The sequence below is a fragment of the Oncorhynchus masou genome, chromosome 23 (genome assembly GCF_036934945.1).
Source record: "Oncorhynchus masou masou isolate Uvic2021 chromosome 23, UVic_Omas_1.1, whole genome shotgun sequence".
Lineage (NCBI taxonomy): Eukaryota > Metazoa > Chordata > Actinopteri > Salmoniformes > Salmonidae > Oncorhynchus > Oncorhynchus masou.
The window spans coordinates 17,643,155-17,662,670 of record NC_088234.1 but is presented as its reverse complement, the minus strand read 5'-3'; the positions used below and the strand labels follow the sequence as shown (position 1 = coordinate 17,662,670).

General features: G+C 40.6%; 1 protein-coding gene and 8 non-coding genes across 12 annotated transcripts in view; 1 reads left to right on the top strand and 8 right to left on the bottom strand.

The window, feature by feature from the left end:
• The window catches only part of gba2 (glucosidase, beta (bile acid) 2), a 36,898-nt gene extending 35,362 nt beyond the window's left edge, over window positions 1-1,536 (top strand). For all 4 annotated transcript variants that reach the window (XM_064931432.1, XM_064931434.1, XM_064931433.1 and 1 more), the window contains exon 18: window positions 304-1,536. In XM_064931432.1, the coding sequence (XP_064787504.1) occupies window positions 304-612 (309 nt within the window). In that variant the 3' untranslated portion in view covers window positions 613-1,536. The remainder of the gene's footprint in view (window positions 1-303) is intronic.
• A 2,964-nt stretch (window positions 1,537-4,500) lies between these two features.
• trnan-guu (transfer RNA asparagine (anticodon GUU)) lies at window positions 4,501-4,574 on the bottom strand. The gene has a single exon. It is a non-coding gene; the product is annotated as a tRNA-Asn (tRNA).
• A 3,113-nt stretch (window positions 4,575-7,687) lies between these two features.
• Window positions 7,688-7,761, bottom strand: trnan-guu (transfer RNA asparagine (anticodon GUU)). Its single transcript has one exon. It is a non-coding gene; the product is annotated as a tRNA-Asn (tRNA).
• Window positions 7,762-8,847: 1,086 nt separating this feature from the next.
• trnad-guc (transfer RNA aspartic acid (anticodon GUC)) lies at window positions 8,848-8,919 on the bottom strand. Its single transcript has one exon. It is a non-coding gene; the product is annotated as a tRNA-Asp (tRNA).
• A 2,417-nt stretch (window positions 8,920-11,336) lies between these two features.
• On the bottom strand, window positions 11,337-11,410 carry trnan-guu (transfer RNA asparagine (anticodon GUU)). Its single transcript has one exon. It is a non-coding gene; the product is annotated as a tRNA-Asn (tRNA).
• Window positions 11,411-12,495: 1,085 nt separating this feature from the next.
• On the bottom strand, window positions 12,496-12,567 carry trnad-guc (transfer RNA aspartic acid (anticodon GUC)). Its single transcript has one exon. It is a non-coding gene; the product is annotated as a tRNA-Asp (tRNA).
• Window positions 12,568-14,990: 2,423 nt separating this feature from the next.
• Window positions 14,991-15,064, bottom strand: trnan-guu (transfer RNA asparagine (anticodon GUU)). The gene has a single exon. It is a non-coding gene; the product is annotated as a tRNA-Asn (tRNA).
• Window positions 15,065-16,149: 1,085 nt separating this feature from the next.
• trnad-guc (transfer RNA aspartic acid (anticodon GUC)) lies at window positions 16,150-16,221 on the bottom strand. The gene has a single exon. It is a non-coding gene; the product is annotated as a tRNA-Asp (tRNA).
• Window positions 16,222-18,644: 2,423 nt separating this feature from the next.
• Window positions 18,645-18,718, bottom strand: trnan-guu (transfer RNA asparagine (anticodon GUU)). Its single transcript has one exon. It is a non-coding gene; the product is annotated as a tRNA-Asn (tRNA).
• Between the last annotated feature and the right edge of the window lie 798 nt (window positions 18,719-19,516).

The window sequence follows — 19,516 nt, the reverse complement described above, 5'->3', positions numbered from 1 at the left end:
GCCACGCAGTCTCCTTGCTAAAATAAGGTCAATTTTACGGACCAGTGCGATATACAAGTGAGTTCGTTCACGTTACTACAAACTTTTTTTCGCTCAGTCTGTCATATCAGTAAATTCAACAAATAATACAAAATGTAACATTTTCAGATATGACATCCAATCCTCTCCCATCTTACACATTTCAAACCAAAATATCTTACCTCTAAACCCACCTCTATGTAGTATGTCAATCCAATCGATTTATTGGGTTTTCCTTGATTGGTAAATTGATATCTCACCTCTGAACCCCTCTCTCTGTGTCAGGGTATGTTGGAGGAGGGTCTACGTACAGCAGAGGGCTGCTACCGGACGGTGTGGGAGCGTCTGGGCATGGCCTTTCAGACCCCGGAGGCCTACTGTGAGAAGGGCATCTACCGCTCCCTGGCCTACATGAGGCCTCTCAGCATCTGGGCCATGCAGCTAGCCCTGGATACCTCACAACCACGAGACCAGGCCCCCAAGACCACCACCACACCTACTGACCAGGCCCCCCAGACCACCACCACTATACAAACTGCGACGGAGGGAGAACCCGGACAGAAGGAGAGTCAGGACCAGGGTCACATTCCGTAGTCTAAAAGTTATTGAAAGTAGCTGATTGCACCACAGAGACTGAGTTGCTGGGACAGGGACAGAGGTGATACCAGAGGAAGATCTCAAGGCGAGAGAGGACATGAGGAGTATACAATTGTCTCTTTCTCAAAACCCATTGGATGAGAAAGCCAGAGGTCCCTTCCCTCTGACCTTCTCCCAATGGGTTTTGAGAAGGAGGGGATGAGAGAGGACAGGAGATTACAATTGAAATAGTCCCAATGAGAGGAGAGTCTGGACCAGGACTATGTTCAGAAGCCTAAATGTTGTTGAAAGATGCATATAGAACTGTTATGAATGGACCCGAGATGAATTATTCTATGTCAGAGAGGGGTGTTAGTTCTACGTAACATATTTATATCAGAAAATGCCACAATGTTGTGCCCTGCTGAACACATCCCTGGACCAGACTGGTGTGGATGAGGAGAGACCCCCCCCCCCAAAAAAAAAGGGTTGTCCCAGAACTGAGGCAGTCGAACTGAAGAACAACATTTGATTCCCTAAAGATTTCAAGTTCCGGAATCTAATGACTGAACCTTGCCCTCTGGCTGTCTTTCATCTCATTCTACATGGAGTTTACAACGCAACATCCTGTTCCACTGGTTGTCTCTGTAGACACACACACACACACAACCATAAATACTCAAGCTTACATCTACAGAACAAAACAAGCTCATATGCAAAGTGTGACAATGACACTGTATATCACTGTAGCAGCTATAATCAAATTAGTCTTAATTTGAATGAGAATGAATATGTTTATTATTTCAGACTTCGACTGGCAGGTTTAACCAATGGTAGACAGTCTAGAAGACTTAGAATGAAGACTTGATAAAAATCGGTATTTGAAGATTGTTATTCTTTATTTCTATGTTTGAATGCTGTATAAAGTGTTGAAAAACAAAAGTTGTCTGAATCTTTTTTTATTGAGTTTTGTAGTGATGGGGGGGGAAATACATACAGTTCAAGGAGGGGATACTGCCCACTACTAATGAGGACTGAGCATGTCCTGGAATTCAACCAATGCGCATCAGTTAATCACACAACATCATCCTGTTCCACTGGTTGTCCATATAAGTACACACTAGGGACTGTCATGGTTATTTGAGTTTATTCAAGTTTTTTTCTAAATTACATTATCATTGAGACATTTCATACAGGGATATACCATGACAATTGAAATGATTTAATAAAATAAACTTTTGAAATTAGTTTTGATGACTGGTAAAGTGTTCTTAATTTTTATTATTTATGTTTTTTGAACGTCGACTAGCCGGATACCAGGAGGGGAAAAAAGTAATCTGAATCGTTAAATCATTTAAAAATGCCCATCCCTAACAAACACACAATACCAACATTTTCCAATAAGTCCAGCGCACACTTTAAACACACGTCCAATGAGACAAATACATTCATTTGAACGTTCTCAAAGTTGGTGATATACAGTGATTTATCGTAATGTGGTTGCTGAAAACAATTTAGCAGTATAACAAAAGAGTGGATGATAGGTTCTGAATGTATTGTTCCACAAAGCAAATTTTTGCCCATGTCTATTTCTGGCAGTCAAGCCAGATTATTACATATTGATGATATGGTCCTTCGAGCGGGATTCATATACGTCATATACGACGGCCCTGAAAGAACTTCACTGGACTTTAAGCAAACTGGAAACCACATATCCTGAGGCTGCATTTATTACAGGTGGGGAGTTTTACAAAGTAAATTTGAGAACAAGGCTACCTAAATTCTATCACAATATTGACTGTAGTACTCGTGCTGGCAAAACTCTGGATCACCGCTACTCTAACTTCCACGATGCATACAAGGCCCTCCCCCGTCTTTTTGACAAATCTGACCACTCCATTTTGCTCCTCCCTTCCTACAGGCAGAAACTTAAATGGGATGCACCTGTGTTAAGAGTCTAATGCGCTAACCAATTGCGCCACAGAGACTAAGCTGATAGGGCTCGGACACACGTGGAACAAGGACCACGTTCATTTGATGGAAATCACTCCGCCATTACATGGCTGCAAAAATTCTACTATCTTATCCAGACAGAGAAATATTCAGCTTTCAGTCATAATTGTATGGCAAAACAGAGGGGTAATGTCCAGATCTGAACAGACGTTTAATACGTGGCTTATCTCAAAGACCGGCATTTAAAAATATATATATATTTTCCATGTCCTTCTCAACCCCTGTCTCCCGCTGACGGGCGGGGATACTGACAACAATACTTGCGAGGACTGAGTGTGTGCTGAAATTCTACCCATGCACATAAGTTAACAAATTCAGAGCATCCCTTGTTCCACTGGTTGTCCATATTAGTACACATACACACACTAGGGATGATCACTGTTATTTGAATATTCGTTATTTAAATAGAAACGCATTGGTCTTATCCTGGACCGATTTTGGGGAGAGTGAGACTTCTCTTTTTGCCCCTCCTTTCTGCTGAAACTATCCAACTGGAGAAAGCATGCGAGGAGAGCGAAACAGCGCCCCCTCTTACTATTTGTTGCCCATGTATCTGATGCTGACTGGTCATAAATAAATAGTATGACATGCCATACTCTTTGGTGAAGCCGCGCATTTCTGAACTGGTCTCTGAAAGGCAACAGCAGAAGTCACACCGATTTGCAGTGAATATTTATTATTATGTTTTTGTTTTAGTGTGAAAATCATGTTTTGATGATTTTGTTCTTTGAACACAGTGATGTTTATGCACAGTTCATTTTGAGCACCAGTACCGATGTTATGAATTTGAAAAAATCATATTTTATTTTTCCAATTAAGAAGGGTTCGGTGAATGCGCATATGAAACTGGTGGGATTCAGTACCTCCAACAAGGTTAAGAACCATTGGTATACGGCTATACACTCACTGCTCTAGAATCTAGGGAAAAACGTTGTTTTCTTTGCCCTATTACATTATAAAATACATATGATTAATCTAGATTGTTCTCTATAATATTATAACCTTAATAGTAATGTGTTGATGAAATAAGAGCGTTAATTTGCTGTGACCATTGCTAGTGCAGACCGCACCACTCTTGGTTGTATCTCATCCATATTAATTTTTAAAATTACACTAGGCAAGTCACTTAAGAACAAATTCTTATTTACAATGAAGGCCTACACGGGCCAAACCCGGACGAAGCTGGGCCAATTGTGCGCCACCCTATGGGACTCACAAATCACAGCCAGTTGTGATAGAGCCTGGATTCAAACCAGGTTGTCTGTAGTGACGCCTCTAATTCATTTTGGGCTGGGTAAATACAAGTGAATATATTCATGAAAGTCACCTTGTCTGGGAGAAATTTACACGGTTATAAAAATGTCACGCCAGGGTAAGCTTACGCAAAACACTCACCTTATTTGAAGTGTTACCAACATCCCCATTGGGAAAAATGTATGGTCGAAAAACGAGTGTAACCATTTTCATGTTTGACTGCTAGGTTTTACGGGTATAATGACTCATAACGTGGTAATCTATTATAGATTCTTAATTGAAGGTCCCTTAGCCAGATCGATAACAATGACATGGTCCTTTGAGTGAGATTTATATTTTCAAAATAGAACGGTCAAGATCTACAGTAATAAGACAACAGACCTTTGCCACCACCATCCATTTTACAAGTGGGTTAAACGACACTGTAGAGAAGCTCAAGTGGAGTAAAGACAAGCATATTCTTCAAGTAGCCACCACCTTCATCCATTTTACAAGTGGGTTAAACGACACTGTAGAGAAGCTCAAGTGGAGTAAAGACAAGCATATTCTTCAAGTAGCCACCACCTTTGCCCTGGTGACAGCTTTGCACACTCTTGGCATTCTCTCCACCAGCTGAGAGCTCAACAAATGGGCAACACTCGTCCCTGGGTGGGCTTGAACCACCAACCTTTAGATTAACAGTCTAAAGCGCTAACCAATTGCGCCACAGAGACTATGCTGCATGGAAGAGGACACACGTGGAACAAGGATCACGTTCATTTCATGGCAATCACTCCGCAGTTACGTGGTTGCAAGAATTCTATCACGTTCATTTCATGGCAATCATGGCATGAAATGGCAATTCAAGAGGGGTTGAACCTATTTTCTCCACTTCAAATAGAAAGACTGTCGCGTACATAGCCACGGTTCCACAAAACCTGACCCAGAGCAATGCAAAACACTCACCAGAAAAGTGATTTCAAACAGAATCCATCAATCATGGCGAAAATCAGACTTCTCTTTCACCGTTGCTGTTAGCCAAAAACTACTGGAGAATTGCAGCCTGTCCGTTGTGGTAGCCTGCCTTTGACGTTTGTGTCATTCTGACTTGTCAAGTGTTTGTTTTTTTAAATGCGTTTTTCAATGTCGACTATCCTGATAGCAGAAATAATGTCATATTATCCGAATAGTGAAATAATTTCAAATGCCCATCCCCAACAAACACAATACCAACATGTGTTGACAAACAAGTCCTGCGCACACTTTAAACAACGAGACAAAATACATTCATTTTAATTTTCTCAAAGTTATACATGGTGATATACAGTGATTTATCACAATGGTGTTTCTGAAAATGAAAATAGGTTATAGCAGTAACAATAGTAGATAATAGATTCTGAATGTATTGTTCCTCAAACCAGATTAATATATACATACATAAACATATAAACATCACACAGACAACATCGTGAAGAAGGCGCAGCAGCGCCTCTTCAACCTCAGGAGGCTGAAGAAATTCGGCTTGTCACCAAAAGCACTCACAAACTTCTACAGATGCACAATCGAGAGCATCCTGGCGGGCTGTATCACCGCCTGGTACGGCAACTGCTCCGCCCTCAACCGTAAGGCTCTCCAGAGGGTAGTGAGGTCTGCACAACGCATCATCGGGGGCAAACTACCTGCCCTCCAGGACACCTACACCACCCGATGTTACAGGAAGGCCATAAAGATCATCAAGGACATCTACCACCCGAGCCACTGCCTGTTCACCCGGCTATCATCCAGAAGGCGAGGTCAGTACAGGTGCATCAAAGCTGGGACCAAGAGACTGAAAAACAGCTTCTATCTCAAGGCCATCAGACTGTTAAACAGCCACCACTAACATTGAGTGGCTGCTGCCAACACACTGACTCAACTCCAGCCACTTTAATAATGGGAATTGATGGGAAATGATGTAAATATATCACTAGCCACTTTAAACAATGCTACCTTATATAATGTTACTTACCCTACATTATGAATCTCATATGCATACGTATATACTGTACTCTATATGATCGACTGCATCCTTATGTAATACATGTATCACTAGCCACTTTAACTATGCCACTTTGTTTACATACTCATCTCACATGTATATACTATACTCGATACCATCTACTGTATCTTGCCTATGCTGCTCTGTACCATCACTCATTCATATATCCTTATGTACATATTCTTTATCCCCTTACACTGTGTATAAGACAGTAGATTAGGAATTGTTAGTTAGATTACTTGTTGGTTATTACTGCATTGTCGGAACTAGAAGCACAAGCATTTCGCCACACTCGCATTAACATCTGCTAACCATGTGTATGTGACAAATAAAATTTGATTTGATTTGACATATACAGTACCATTTAAAAGTTGGGATACACCTCCTCATTCAAGGGTTTTTATAGATTTTTTACTATTTTCTACATTGTAGAATAAAAGTGAAGACATCAAAACTATGAAATAACACATGGAATCTTTTAGTAACCAAAAAAGTCTTAAACAAAACAAAATATATTTTATATTCTTCAAAGTAGCCACCCTTTGCCCAGATGAAAGCTTTGCACACTCTTGGCATTCTCTCCACCAGCTGCACCTGGAATGCTTTCCGACGGTCTTGAAGGAGTTCCCACAAATGCTGAGCACTTGTTGACTGCTTTTCCTTCCCTCTGCGGTCCAACTCATCCCAAACCCTCTCAATTGAGTTGAGGTTGGGTGATTGTGGAGGCCAGGTCATCTGATGCAGCACTCCATCACTTTGCTTCTTGGTCAAATAGCCCTTACACAGCCTGGAGGTGTGTGGGTCATTGTGCTGTTGAAAAACAAATGATAGTCCCACTTAGCGCAAACCAGATGGGATGGCGTATCGCTGCAGAATGCTGTTGTAGCCATGTTGGTTAAGTGTACCTTGAATTCTAAATAAATCACCAACAGTATCACCAGCAAGGCATCCCCACACCACAGGCCTTTGCTTTCAAATCAAATCAAAGTTAATTTGTCACGTGCGCCGAATACGACAGATCTAGTAGACCTTACAGTGAAATGCTTACTTACAGGCTCTTAACCAATAGTGCAAAAAAGGTATTAGGTTAACAATAGGTAAATAAAGAAATAAAAAAAAAACAACAGTAAAAAGACAGGCTAGAAACAATTGTTCAGGAGTCTTGTGGCTTGCGGGTAAAAACAAGGTAGAAGCCTTTTTGTCCTAGACTTGGCACTCCGGTACCGCTTGCCATGCGGTAGTAGACAGAACAGTCTTTGACTGGGGTGGCTGGGGTCTTTGACAATTTTTAGGGCCTTCCTCTGACACCACCTGGTGTAGAGGTCCTGGATGGCAGGCAGCTGAGCCCCATTGATGTACTGGGCCGTACGCACTACCTACCCTCTGTAGTTATTTATATACCCAATCGGGCCACCGCCTCCCATTTTTACCAGTGGTTTTAATGCAACTGTTCTCATGTTGTATGTTCAAACACATAAAGCAAATCTTTAGATTAACAGTCTAAGGCTCAAAGCAATTGCGCCACAGACATGGAGTTGGTAGAAAGCTAACCTTTGACCCCTGGCTGTCTGTGATCTCATTCTATATGGAGTTTAGATATATGGTGAAGCTATTCAGCAACTGATGATCACAGGCCACTGACACCCATGTTACTAGGATGGAAAATATAATACTCTTCCTCTTTTACGTTCAACAACTCACCAATCACGTCTAAAAACAGGATACAGGACAAGTCAGTCACACAGGGAATCAAATTTACACTACAGGAAAGTCTTCTGACATCACAGAGCTCAACAAATGGAAAACACTCGTCCCTGGGTGGGCTTGAACCACCAACCTTTAGATTAACAGTCTAACGCGCTAACCAATTGCGCCACAGAGACTAAGCTTCTTGGAAGAGGACACACGTGGAACAAGGATCACGTTCATTTCATGGCAATCACTCCGCAGTTACATGGTTGCAAGAATTCTATCATCTTATCCGGACAGAGAAATATTCAGCTTTCAGTCATAATTGTATGGCAAAACAGAGGGTAACATCCAGATCTGAACAGACGTATATACTACATGATTTATCTTAAAGATATATTTGATCTTTAAATGCTATCAAAAACCCAAAACTCCCGTGGCAAAACTCCCCAAGGCAGCCTGAAAAGTAGCAGAGTTTGTCGTTAGCCTCTTACCAATAAAAGACGCTGAAAGGGTCTGAATACTCGCTAAATATAGCGTCAATGTCGCTAAATTGACTCTATACACTAATTCAAAATTTCACAAAGTTATACAGTATATGGCTATCTACTCACTGCTTTAGAATCTAGGGAAAAACATGGCAATTCAAGAGGGGTGCAAAGAAAGCAATGCCGAAACCGGACGACGCTGGGCCAATTGAGCGCCACTCTATGGGACTCACAAATCACAGCCAGTTGTAATAGAGCCTGGATTCAAACCAGGTTGTCTGTAGTGACGCCGCGATTTCATTTTGGGCTGGGTAAATACAAGTGAATATATTCATGAAAGTCACCTTGTCTGGGAGAAAATTTCACGGTTATAAAAATGTCACGCCAGGGTAAGCTTTACGCAAAACACTCACCTTATTTGAAGTGTTACCAAAATCCCCATTGGGAAAAATGTATGGTCGAAAAACAATTGTAACCATTTTCATGTTTGACTGCTAGGTTTTACGGTATTATGACTCATACCGTGGTAATCTATTATAGATTCTTAATTGAAGGTCCCTTAGCCAGATCGATAACATTGACATGGTCCTTTGAGTGAGATTTATATTTTCAAAACAGAACGGTCAAGATCTACAGTAATAAAACAACAGACCTTTTCCACAACCATCCATTTTACAAGTGGGTTAAAGGACACTGTAGAGAAGCTCAAGTGGAGTAAAGACAAGTACTGGAGGTCATTTTACAATGAGGCTTCTCTCACAGGCAGAAGTGAAACGAAAATAAAATTCCTGCCTCCCCGTCGGGGAATTGAACCCCGGTCTCCCGCGTGACAGGCGGGGATACTGACCACTATACTAACGAGGACTGAATGTGTACTGGAATTCTACGGATGCAGATCAGTTCAGTTAAAGCAACAGCATCCCCTTTGTTGTCTACAGAAGTATACATTTTGACACGCATTCACACACAACAGACGATCACTGTTATTTGAGTATTCAAAAATCCGAACAAACCTCAGTATTCCTTTACTTGTGTGCGTTTTCATTTGACCTTTTTTTTTATTTTAAATTTTTTTTTTTGGGGGGGGGGTATTTTAACAATGAAAACTTTTTTCTAAATTAAATGATCATTGAGACATTATTACATACAGGGATATACCGTGACGATTGGAATTCTTTACTTAATAAAACAACAGTTGAACTGTTGATTTTTAGTTTTGATGACAGTGCATTGAGCTTGCGCTATCAGTACTCCAGTCAACACTGACAACCTAATTTCTCCACTTCAAATAGAAATGACTGTCGAGTACATAGCCACGGTTCCACAAAACCTGACCCAGAGCAATGCAAAACACTCACCAGAAAAGTGATTTCAAAAAGAATCCATCAATCATGGCGAAAATCAGACTTCTCTTTCACCGTTGCTGTTAGCCAAAAACTACTGGAGCATTGCAGCCTGTCCGTTGTGGTAGCCTGCCTTTGACGTTTGTGTCATTCTGACTTGTCAAGTGTTTTTTTAATGCATTTTTCAATGTCGACTATCCTGATAGCAGAAATAATGTCATAATATCCGAATAGTGAAATAATTTCAAATGCCCATCCCCAACAAACACAATACCAACATGTGTCGACAAACAAGTCCTGCGCACACTTTAAACAACGAGAAAAATACATTCATTTTAATTTTCTCAAAGTTATACATGGTGATATACAGTGATTTATCACAATGGTGTTTCTGAAAATGAAAATAAGTTATAGCAGTAACAAGAGTAGATAATAGATTCTGAATTTATTGTTCCACAAACCAGATTAATATATACATACATAATCATATACAGTACCATTTAAAAGTTGGGATACACCTCCTCATTCAAGGGTTTTTATAGATTTTTTACTATTTTCTACATTGTAGAATAAAAGTGAAGACATCAAAACTATGAAATAACACATGGAATCTTTTAGTAACCAAAAAAGTCTTAAACAAAACAAAATATATTTTATATTCTTCAAAGTAGCCACCCTTTGCCCAGATGAAAGCTTTGCACACTCTTGGCATTCTCTCCACCAGCTGCACCTGGAATGCTTTCCGACGGTCTTGAAGGAGTTCCCACAAATGCTGAGCACTTGTTGACTGCTTTTCCTTCCTCTGCGGTCCAACTCATCCCAAACCCTCTCAATTGAGTTGAGGTTGGGTGATTGTGGAGGCCAGGTCATCTGATGCAGCACTCCATCACTTTGCTTCTTGGTCAAATAGCCCTTACACAGCCTGGAGGTGTGTGGGTCATTGTGCTGTTGAAAAACAAATGATAGTCCCACTTAGCGCAAACCAGATGGGATGGCGTATCGCTGCAGAATGCTGTTGTAGCCATGTTGGTTAAGTGTACCTTGAATTCTAAATAAATCACCAACAGTATCACCAGCAAAGCATCCCCACACCACAGGCCTTTGCTTTCAAATCAAATCAAAGTTAATTTGTCACGTGCGCCGAATACGACAGATCTAGTAGACCTTACAGTGAAATGCTTACTTACAGGCTCTTAACCAATAGTGCAAAAAAGGTATTAGGTTAACAATAGGTAAATAAAGAAATAAAACAACAGTAAAAAGACAGGCTAGAAACAATTGTTCAGGAGTCTTGTGGCTTGCGGGTAAAAATAAGGTAGAAGCCTTTTTGTCCTAGACTTGGCACTCCGGTACCGCTTGCCATGCGGTAGTAGAGAGAACAGTCTTTGACTGGGGTGGCTGGGGTCTTTGACAATTTTTAGGGCCTTCCTCTGACACCACCTGGTGTAGAGGTCCTGGATGGCAGGCAGCTGAGCCCCAGTGATGTACTGGGCCATACGCACTACCTACCCTCTGTAGTTATTTATATACCCAATCGGGCCACCGCCTCCCATTTTTACCAGTGGTTTCAATGCAACTGTTCTCATGTTGTATGTTCAAACACATAAAGCAAATCTTTAGATTAACAGTCTAAGGCTCAAAGCAATTGCGCCACAGACATGGAGTTGGTAGAAAGCTAACCTTTGACCCCTGGCTGTCTGTGATCTCATTCTATATGGAGTTTAGATATATGGTGAAGCTATTCAGCAACTGATGATCACAGGCCACTGACACCCATGTTACTAGGATGGAAAATATAATACTCTTCCTCTTTTACGTTCAACAACTCACCAATCACGTCTAAAAACAGGATACAGGACAAGTCAGTCACACAGGGAATCAAATTTACACTACAGGAAAGTCTTCTGACATCACAGAGCTCAACAAATGGAAAACACACGTCCCTGGGTGGGCTTGAACCACCAACCTTTAGATTAACAGTCTAACGCGCTAACCAATTGCGCCACAGAGACTAAGCTTCTTGGAAGAGGACACACGTGGAACAAGGATCACGTTCATTTCATGGCAATCACTCCGCAGTTACATGGTTGCAAGAATTCTATCATCTTATCCGGACAGAGAAATATTCAGCTTTCAGTCATAATTGTATGGCAAAACAGAGGGTAACATCCAGATCTGAACAGACGTATATACTACATGATTTATCTTAAAGATATATTTGATCTTTAAATGCTATCAAAAACCCAAAACTCCCGTGGCAAAACTCCCCAAGGCAGCCTGAAAAGTAGCAGAGTTTGTCGTTAGCCTCTTACCAATAAAAGACGCTGAAAGGGTCTGAATACTCGCTAAATATAGCGTCAATGTCGCTAAATTGACTCTATACACTAATTCAAAATTTCACAAAGTTATACAGTATATGGCTATCTACTCACTGCTTTAGAATCTAGGGAAAAACATGGCAATTCAAGAGGGGTGCAAAGAAAGCAATGCCGAAACCGGACGACGCTGGGCCAATTGAGCGCCACTCTATGGGACTCACAAATCACAGCCAGTTGTGATAGAGCCTGGATTCAAACCAGGTTGTCTGTAGTGACGCCGCTATTTCATTTTGGGCTGGGTAAATACAAGTGAATATATTCATGAAAGTCACCTTGTCTGGGAGAAAATTTCACGGTTATAAAAATGTCACGCCAGGGTAAGCTTACGCAAAACACTCACCTTATTTGAAGTGTTACCAAAATCCCCATTGGGAAAAATGTATGGTCGAAAAACAATTGTAACCATTTTCATGTTTGACTGCTAGGTTTTACGGTATTATGACTCATACCGTGGTAATCTATTATAGATTCTTAATTGAAGGTCCCTTAGCCAGATCGATAACATTGACATGGTCCTTTGAGTGAGATTTATATTTTCAAAACAGAACGGTCAAGATCTACAGTAATAAAACAACAGACCTTTTCCACCACCATCCATTTTACAAGTGGGTTAAAGGACACTGTAGAGAAGCTCAAGTGGAGTAAAGACAAGTACTGGAGGTCATTTTACAATGAGGCTTCTCTCACAGGCAGAAGTGAAACGAAAATAAAATTCCTGCCTCCCCGTCGGGGAATTGAACCCCGGTCTCCCGCGTGACAGGCGGGGATACTGACCACTATACTAACGAGGACTGAATGTGTGCTGGAATTCTACGGATGCAGATCAGTTCAGTTAAAGCAACAGCATCCCCTTTGTTGTCTACAGAAGTATACATTTTGACACGCATTCACACACAACAGACGATCACTGTTATTTGAGTATTCAAAAATCCGAACAAACCTCAGTATTCCTTTACTTGTGTGCGTTTTCATTTGACCTTTTTTTTATTTTAATTTTTTTTTTTTTTGGGGGGGGGGTATTTTAACAATGAAAACTTTTTTCTAAATTAAATGATCATTGAGACATTATTACATACAGGGATACACCGTGACGATTGGAATTCTTTATTTAATAAAACAACAGTTGAACTGTTGATTTTTAGTTTTGATGACAGTGCATTGAGCTTGCGCTATCAGTACTCCAGTCAACACTGACAACCTAATTTCTCCACTTCAAATAGAAATGACTGTCGAGTACATAGCCACGGTTCCACAAAACCTGACCCAGAGCAATGCAAAACACTCACCAGAAAAGTGATTTAAAAAAGAATCCATCAATCATGGCGAAAATCAGACTTCTCTTTCACCGTTGCTGTTAGCCAAAAACTACTGGAGCATTGCAGCCTGTCCGTTGTGGTAGCCTGCCTTTGACGTTTGTGTCATTCTGACTTGTCAAGTGTTTTTTTTTTAATGCATTTTTCAATGTCGACTATCCTGATAGCAGAAATAATGTCATATTATCCGAATAGTGAAATAATTTCAAATGCCCATCCCCAACAAACACAATACCAACATGTGTCGACAAACAAGTCCTGCGCACACTTTAAACAACGAGAAAAAATACATTCATTTTAATTTTCTCAAAGTTATACATGGTGATATACAGTGATTTATCACAATGGTGTTTCTGAAAATGAAAATAAGTTATAGCAGTAACAAGAGTAGATAATAGATTCTGAATTTATTGTTCCACAAACCAGATTAATATATACATACATAATCATATACAGTACCATTTAAAAGTTGGGATACACCTCCTCATTCAAGGGTTTTTATAGATTTTTTACTATTTTCTACATTGTAGAATAAAAGTGAAGACATCAAAACTATGAAATAACACATGGAATCTTTTAGTAACCAAAAAAGTCTTAAACAAAACAAAATATATTTTATATTCTTCAAAGTAGCCACCCTTTGCCCAGATGAAAGCTTTGCACACTCTTGGCATTCTCTCCACCAGCTGCACCTGGAATGCTTTCCGACGGTCTTGAAGGAGTTCCCACAAATGCTGAGCACTTGTTGACTGCTTTTCCTTCCCTCTGCGGTCCAACTCATCCCAAACCCTCTCAATTGAGTTGAGGTTGGGTGATTGTGGAGGCCAGGTCATCTGATGCAGCACTCCATCACTTTGCTTCTTGGTCAAATAGCCCTTACACAGCCTGGAGGTGTGTGGGTCATTGTGCTGTTGAAAAACAAATGATAGTCCCACTTAGCGCAAACCAGATGGGATGGCGTATCGCTGCAGAATGCTGTTGTAGCCATGTTGGTTAAGTGTACCTTGAATTCTAAATAAATCACCAACAGTATCACCAGCAAAGCATCCCCACACCACAGGCCTTTGCTTTCAAATCAAATCAAAGTTAATTTGTCACGTGCGCCGAATACGACAGATCTAGTAGACCTTACAGTGAAATGCTTACTTACAGGCTCTTAACCAATAGTGCAAAAAAGGTATTAGGTTAACAATAGGTAAATAAAGAAATAAAACAACAGTAAAAAGACAGGCTAGAAACAATTGTTCAGGAGTCTTGTGGCTTGCGGGTAAAAATAAGGTAGAAGCCTTTTTGTCCTAGACTTGGCACTCCGGTACCGCTTGCCATGCGGTAGTAGAGAGAACAGTCTTTGACTGGGGTGGCTGGGGTCTTTGACAATTTTTAGGGCCTTCCTCTGACACCACCTGGTGTAGAGGTCCTGGATGGCAGGCAGCTGAGCCCCAGTGATGTACTGGGCCATACGCACTACCTACCCTCTGTAGTTATTTATATACCCAATCGGGCCACCGCCTCCCATTTTTACCAGTGGTTTCAATGCAACTGTTCTCATGTTGTATGTTCAAACACATAAAGCAAATCTTTAGATTAACAGTCTAAGGCTCAAAGCAATTGCGCCACAGACATGGAGTTGGTAGAAAGCTAACCTTTGACCCCTGGCTGTCTGTGATCTCATTCTATATGGAGTTTAGATATATGGTGAAGCTATTCAGCAACTGATGATCACAGGCCACTGACACCCATGTTACTAGGATGGAAAATATAATACTCTTCCTCTTTTACGTTCAACAACTCACCAATCACGTCTAAAAACAGGATACAGGACAAGTCAGTCACACAGGGAATCAAATTTACACTACAGGAAAGTCTTCTGACATCACAGAGCTCAACAAATGGAAAACACACGTCCCTGGGTGGGCTTGAACCACCAACCTTTAGATTAACAGTCTAACGCGCTAACCAATTGCGCCACAGAGACTAAGCTTCTTGGAAGAGGACACACGTGGAACAAGGATCACGTTCATTTCATGGCAATCACTCCGCAGTTACATGGTTGCAAGAATTCTATCATCTTATCCGGACAGAGAAATATTCAGCTTTCAGTCATAATTGTATGGCAAAACAGAGGGTAACATCCAGATCTGAACAGACGTATATACTACATGATTTATCTTAAAGATATATTTGATCTTTAAATGCTATCAAAAACCCAAAACTCCCGTGGCAAAACTCCCCAAGGCAGCCTGAAAAGTAGCAGAGTTTGTCGTTAGCCTCTTACCAATAAAAGACGCTGAAAGGGTCTGAATACTCGCTAAATATAGCGTCAATGTCGCTAAATTGACTCTATACACTAATTCAAAATTTCACAAAGTTATACAGTATATGGCTATCTACTCACTGCTTTAGAATCTAGGGAAAAACATGGCAATTCAAGAGGGGTGCAAAGAAAGCAATGCCGAAACCGGACGACGCTGGGCCAATTGAGCGCCACTCTATGGGACTCACAAATCACAGCCAGTTGTGATAGAGCCTGGATTCAAACCAGGTTGTCTGTAGTGACGCCGCTATTTCATTTTGGGCTGGGTAAATACAAGTGAATATATTCATGAAAGTCACCTTGTCTGGGAGAAAATTTCACGGTTATAAAAATGTCACGCCAGGGTAAGCTTACGCAAAACACTCACCTTATTTGAAGTGTTACCAAAATCCCCATTGGGAAAAATGTATGGTCGAAAAACAATTGTAACCATTTTCATGTTTGACTGCTAGGTTTTACGGTATTATGACTCATACCGTGGTAATCTATTATAGATTCTTAATTGAAGGTCCCTTAGCCAGATCGATAACATTGACATGGTCCTTTGAGTGAGATTTATATTTTCAAAACAGAACGGTCAAGATCTACAGTAATAAAACAACAGACCTTTTCCACCACCATCCATTTTACAAGTGGGTTAAAGGACACTGTAGAGAAGCTCAAGTGGAGTAAAGACAAGTACTGGAGGTCATTTTACAATGAGGCTTCTCTCACAGGCAGAAGTGAAACGAAAATAAAATTCCTGCCTCCCCGTCGGGGAATTGAACCCCGGTCTCCCGCGTGACAGGCGGGGATACTGACCACTATACTAACGAGGACTGAATGTGTGCTGGAATTCTACGGATGCAGATCAGTTCAGTTAAAGCAACAGCATCCCCTTTGTTGTCTACAGAAGTATACATTTTGACACGCATTCACACACAACAGACGATCACTGTTATTTGAGTATTCAAAAATCCGAACAAACCTCAGTATTCCTTTACTTGTGTGCGTTTTCATTTGACCTTTTTTTTTTTTTTTTTTTTTTTTTTTGGGGGGGGGGGTATTTTAACAATGAAAACTTTTTTATAAATTAAATGATCATTGAGACATTATTACATACAGGGATACACCGTGACGATTGGAATTCTTTATTTAATAAAACAACAGTTGAACTGTTGATTTTTAGTTTTGATGACAGTGCATTGAGCTTGCGCTATCAGTACTCCAGTCAACACTGACAACCTAATTTCTCCACTTCAAATAGAAATGACTGTCGAGTACATAGCCACGGTTCCACAAAACCTGACCCAGAGCAATGCAAAACACTCACCAGAAAAGTGATTTAAAAAAGAATCCATCAATCATGGCGAAAATCAGACTTCTCTTTCACCGTTGCTGTTAGCCAAAAACTACTGGAGCATTGCAGCCTGTCCGTTGTGGTAGCCTGCCTTTGACGTTTGTGTCATTCTGACTTGTCAAGTGTTTTTTTTTTTAATGCATTTTTCAATGTCGACTATCCTGATAGCAGAAATAATGTCATAATATCCGAATAGTGAAATAATTTCAAATGCCCATCCCCAACAAACACAATACCAACATGTGTCGACAAACAAGTCCTGCGCACACTTTAAACAACGAGAAAAAATACATTCATTTTAATTTTCTCAAAGTTATACATGGTGATATACAGTGATTTATCACAATGGTGTTTCTGAAAATGAAAATAAGTTATAGCAGTAACAAGAGTAGATAATAGATTCTGAATTTATTGTTCCACAAACCAGATTAATATATACATACATAATCATATACAGTACCATTTAAAAGTTGGGATACACCTCCTCATTCAAGGGTTTTTATAGATTTTTTACTATTTTCTACATTGTAGAATAAAAGTGAAGACATCAAAACTATGAAATAACACATGGAATCTTTTAGTAACCAAAAAAGTCTTAAACAAAACAAAATATATTTTATATTCTTCAAAGTAGCCACCCTTTGCCCAGATGAAAGCTTTGCACACTCTTGGCATTCTCTCCACCAGCTGCACCTGGAATGCTTTCCGACGGTCTTGAAGGAGTTCCCACAAATGCTGAGCACTTGTTGACTGCTTTTCCTTCCCTCTGCGGTCCAACTCATCCCAAACCCTCTCAATTGAGTTGAGGTTGGGTGATTGTGGAGGCCAGGTCATCTGATGCAGCACTCCATCACTTTGCTTCTTGGTCAAATAGCCCTTACACAGCCTGGAGGTGTGTGGGTCATTGTGCTGTTGAAAAACAAATGATAGTCCCACTTAGCGCAAACCAGATGGGATGGCGTATCGCTGCAGAATGCTGTTGTAGCCATGTTGGTTAAGTGTACCTTGAATTCTAAATAAATCACCAACAGTATCACCAGCAAAGCATCCCCACACCACAGGCCTTTGCTTTCAAATCAAATCAAAGTTAATTTGTCACGTGCGCCGAATACGACAGATCTAGTAGACCTTACAGTGAAATGCTTACTTACAGGCTCTTAACCAATAGTGCAAAAAAGGTATTAGGTTAACAATAGGTAAATAAAGAAATAAAACAACAGTAAAAAGACAGGCTAGAAACAATTGTTCAGGAGTCTTGTGGCTTGCGGGTAAAAATAAGGTAGAAGCCTTTTTGTCCTAGACTTGGCACTCCGGTACCGCTTGCCATGCGGTAGTAGAGAGAACAGTCTTTGACTGGGGTGGCTGGGGTCTTTGACAATTTTTAGGGCCTTCCTCTGACACCACCTGGTGTAGAGGTCCTGGATGGCAGGCAGCTGAGCCCCAGTGATGTACTGGGCCATACGCACTACCTACCCTCTGTAGTTATTTATATACCCAATCGGGCCACCGCCTCCCATTTTTACCAGTGGTTTCAATGCAACTGTTCTCATGTTGTATGTTCAAACACATAAAGCAAATCTTTAGATTAACAGTCTAAGGCTCAAAGCAATTGCGCCACAGACATGGAGTTGGTAGAAAGCTAACCTTTGACCCCTGGCTGTCTGTGATCTCATTCTATATGGAGTTTAGATATATGGTGAAGCTATTCAGCAACTGATGATCACAGGCCACTGACACCCATGTTACTAGGATGGAAAATATAATACTCTTCCTCTTTTACGTTCAACAACTCACCAATCACGTCTAAAAACAGGATACAGGACAAGTCAGTCACACAGGGAATCAAATTTACACTACAGGAAAGTCTTCTGACATCACAGAGCTCAACAAATGGAAAACACACGTCCCTGGGTGGGCTTGAACCACCAACCTTTAGATTAACAGTCTAACGCGCTAACCAATTGCGCCACAGAGACTAAGCTTCTTGGAAGAGGACACACGTGGAACAAGGATCACGTTCATTTCATGGCAATCACTCCGCAGTTACATGGTTGCAAGAATTCTATCATCTTATCCGGACAGAGAAATATTCAGCTTTCAGTCATAATTGTATGGCAAAACAGAGGGTAACATCCAGATCTGAACAGACGTATATACTACATGATTTATCTTAAAGATATATTTGATCTTTAAATGCTATCAAAAACCCAAAACTCCCGTGGCAAAACTCCCCAAGGCAGCCTGAAAAGTAGCAGAGTTTGTCGTTAGCCTCTTACCAATAAAAGACGCTGAAAGGGTCTGAATACTCGCTAAATATAGCGTCAATGTCGCTAAATTGACTCTATACACTAATTCAAAATTTCACAAAGTTATACAGTATATGGCTATCTACTCACTGCTTTAGAATCTAGGGAAAAACATGGCAATTCAAGAGGGGTGCAAAGAAAGCAATGCCGAAACCGGACGACGCTGGGCCAATTGAGCGCCACTCTATGGGACTCACAAATCACAGCCAGTTGTGATAGAGCCTGGATTCAAACCAGGTTGTCTGTAGTGACGCCGCTATTTCATTTTGGGCTGGGTAAATACAAGTGAATATATTCATGAAAGTCACCTTGTCTGGGAGAAAATTTCACGGTTATAAAAATGTCACGCCAGGGTAAGCTTACGCAAAACACTCACCTTATTTGAAGTGTTACCAAAATCCCCATTGGGAAAAATGTATGGTCGAAAAACAATTGTAACCATTTTCATGTTTGACTGCTAGGTTTTAC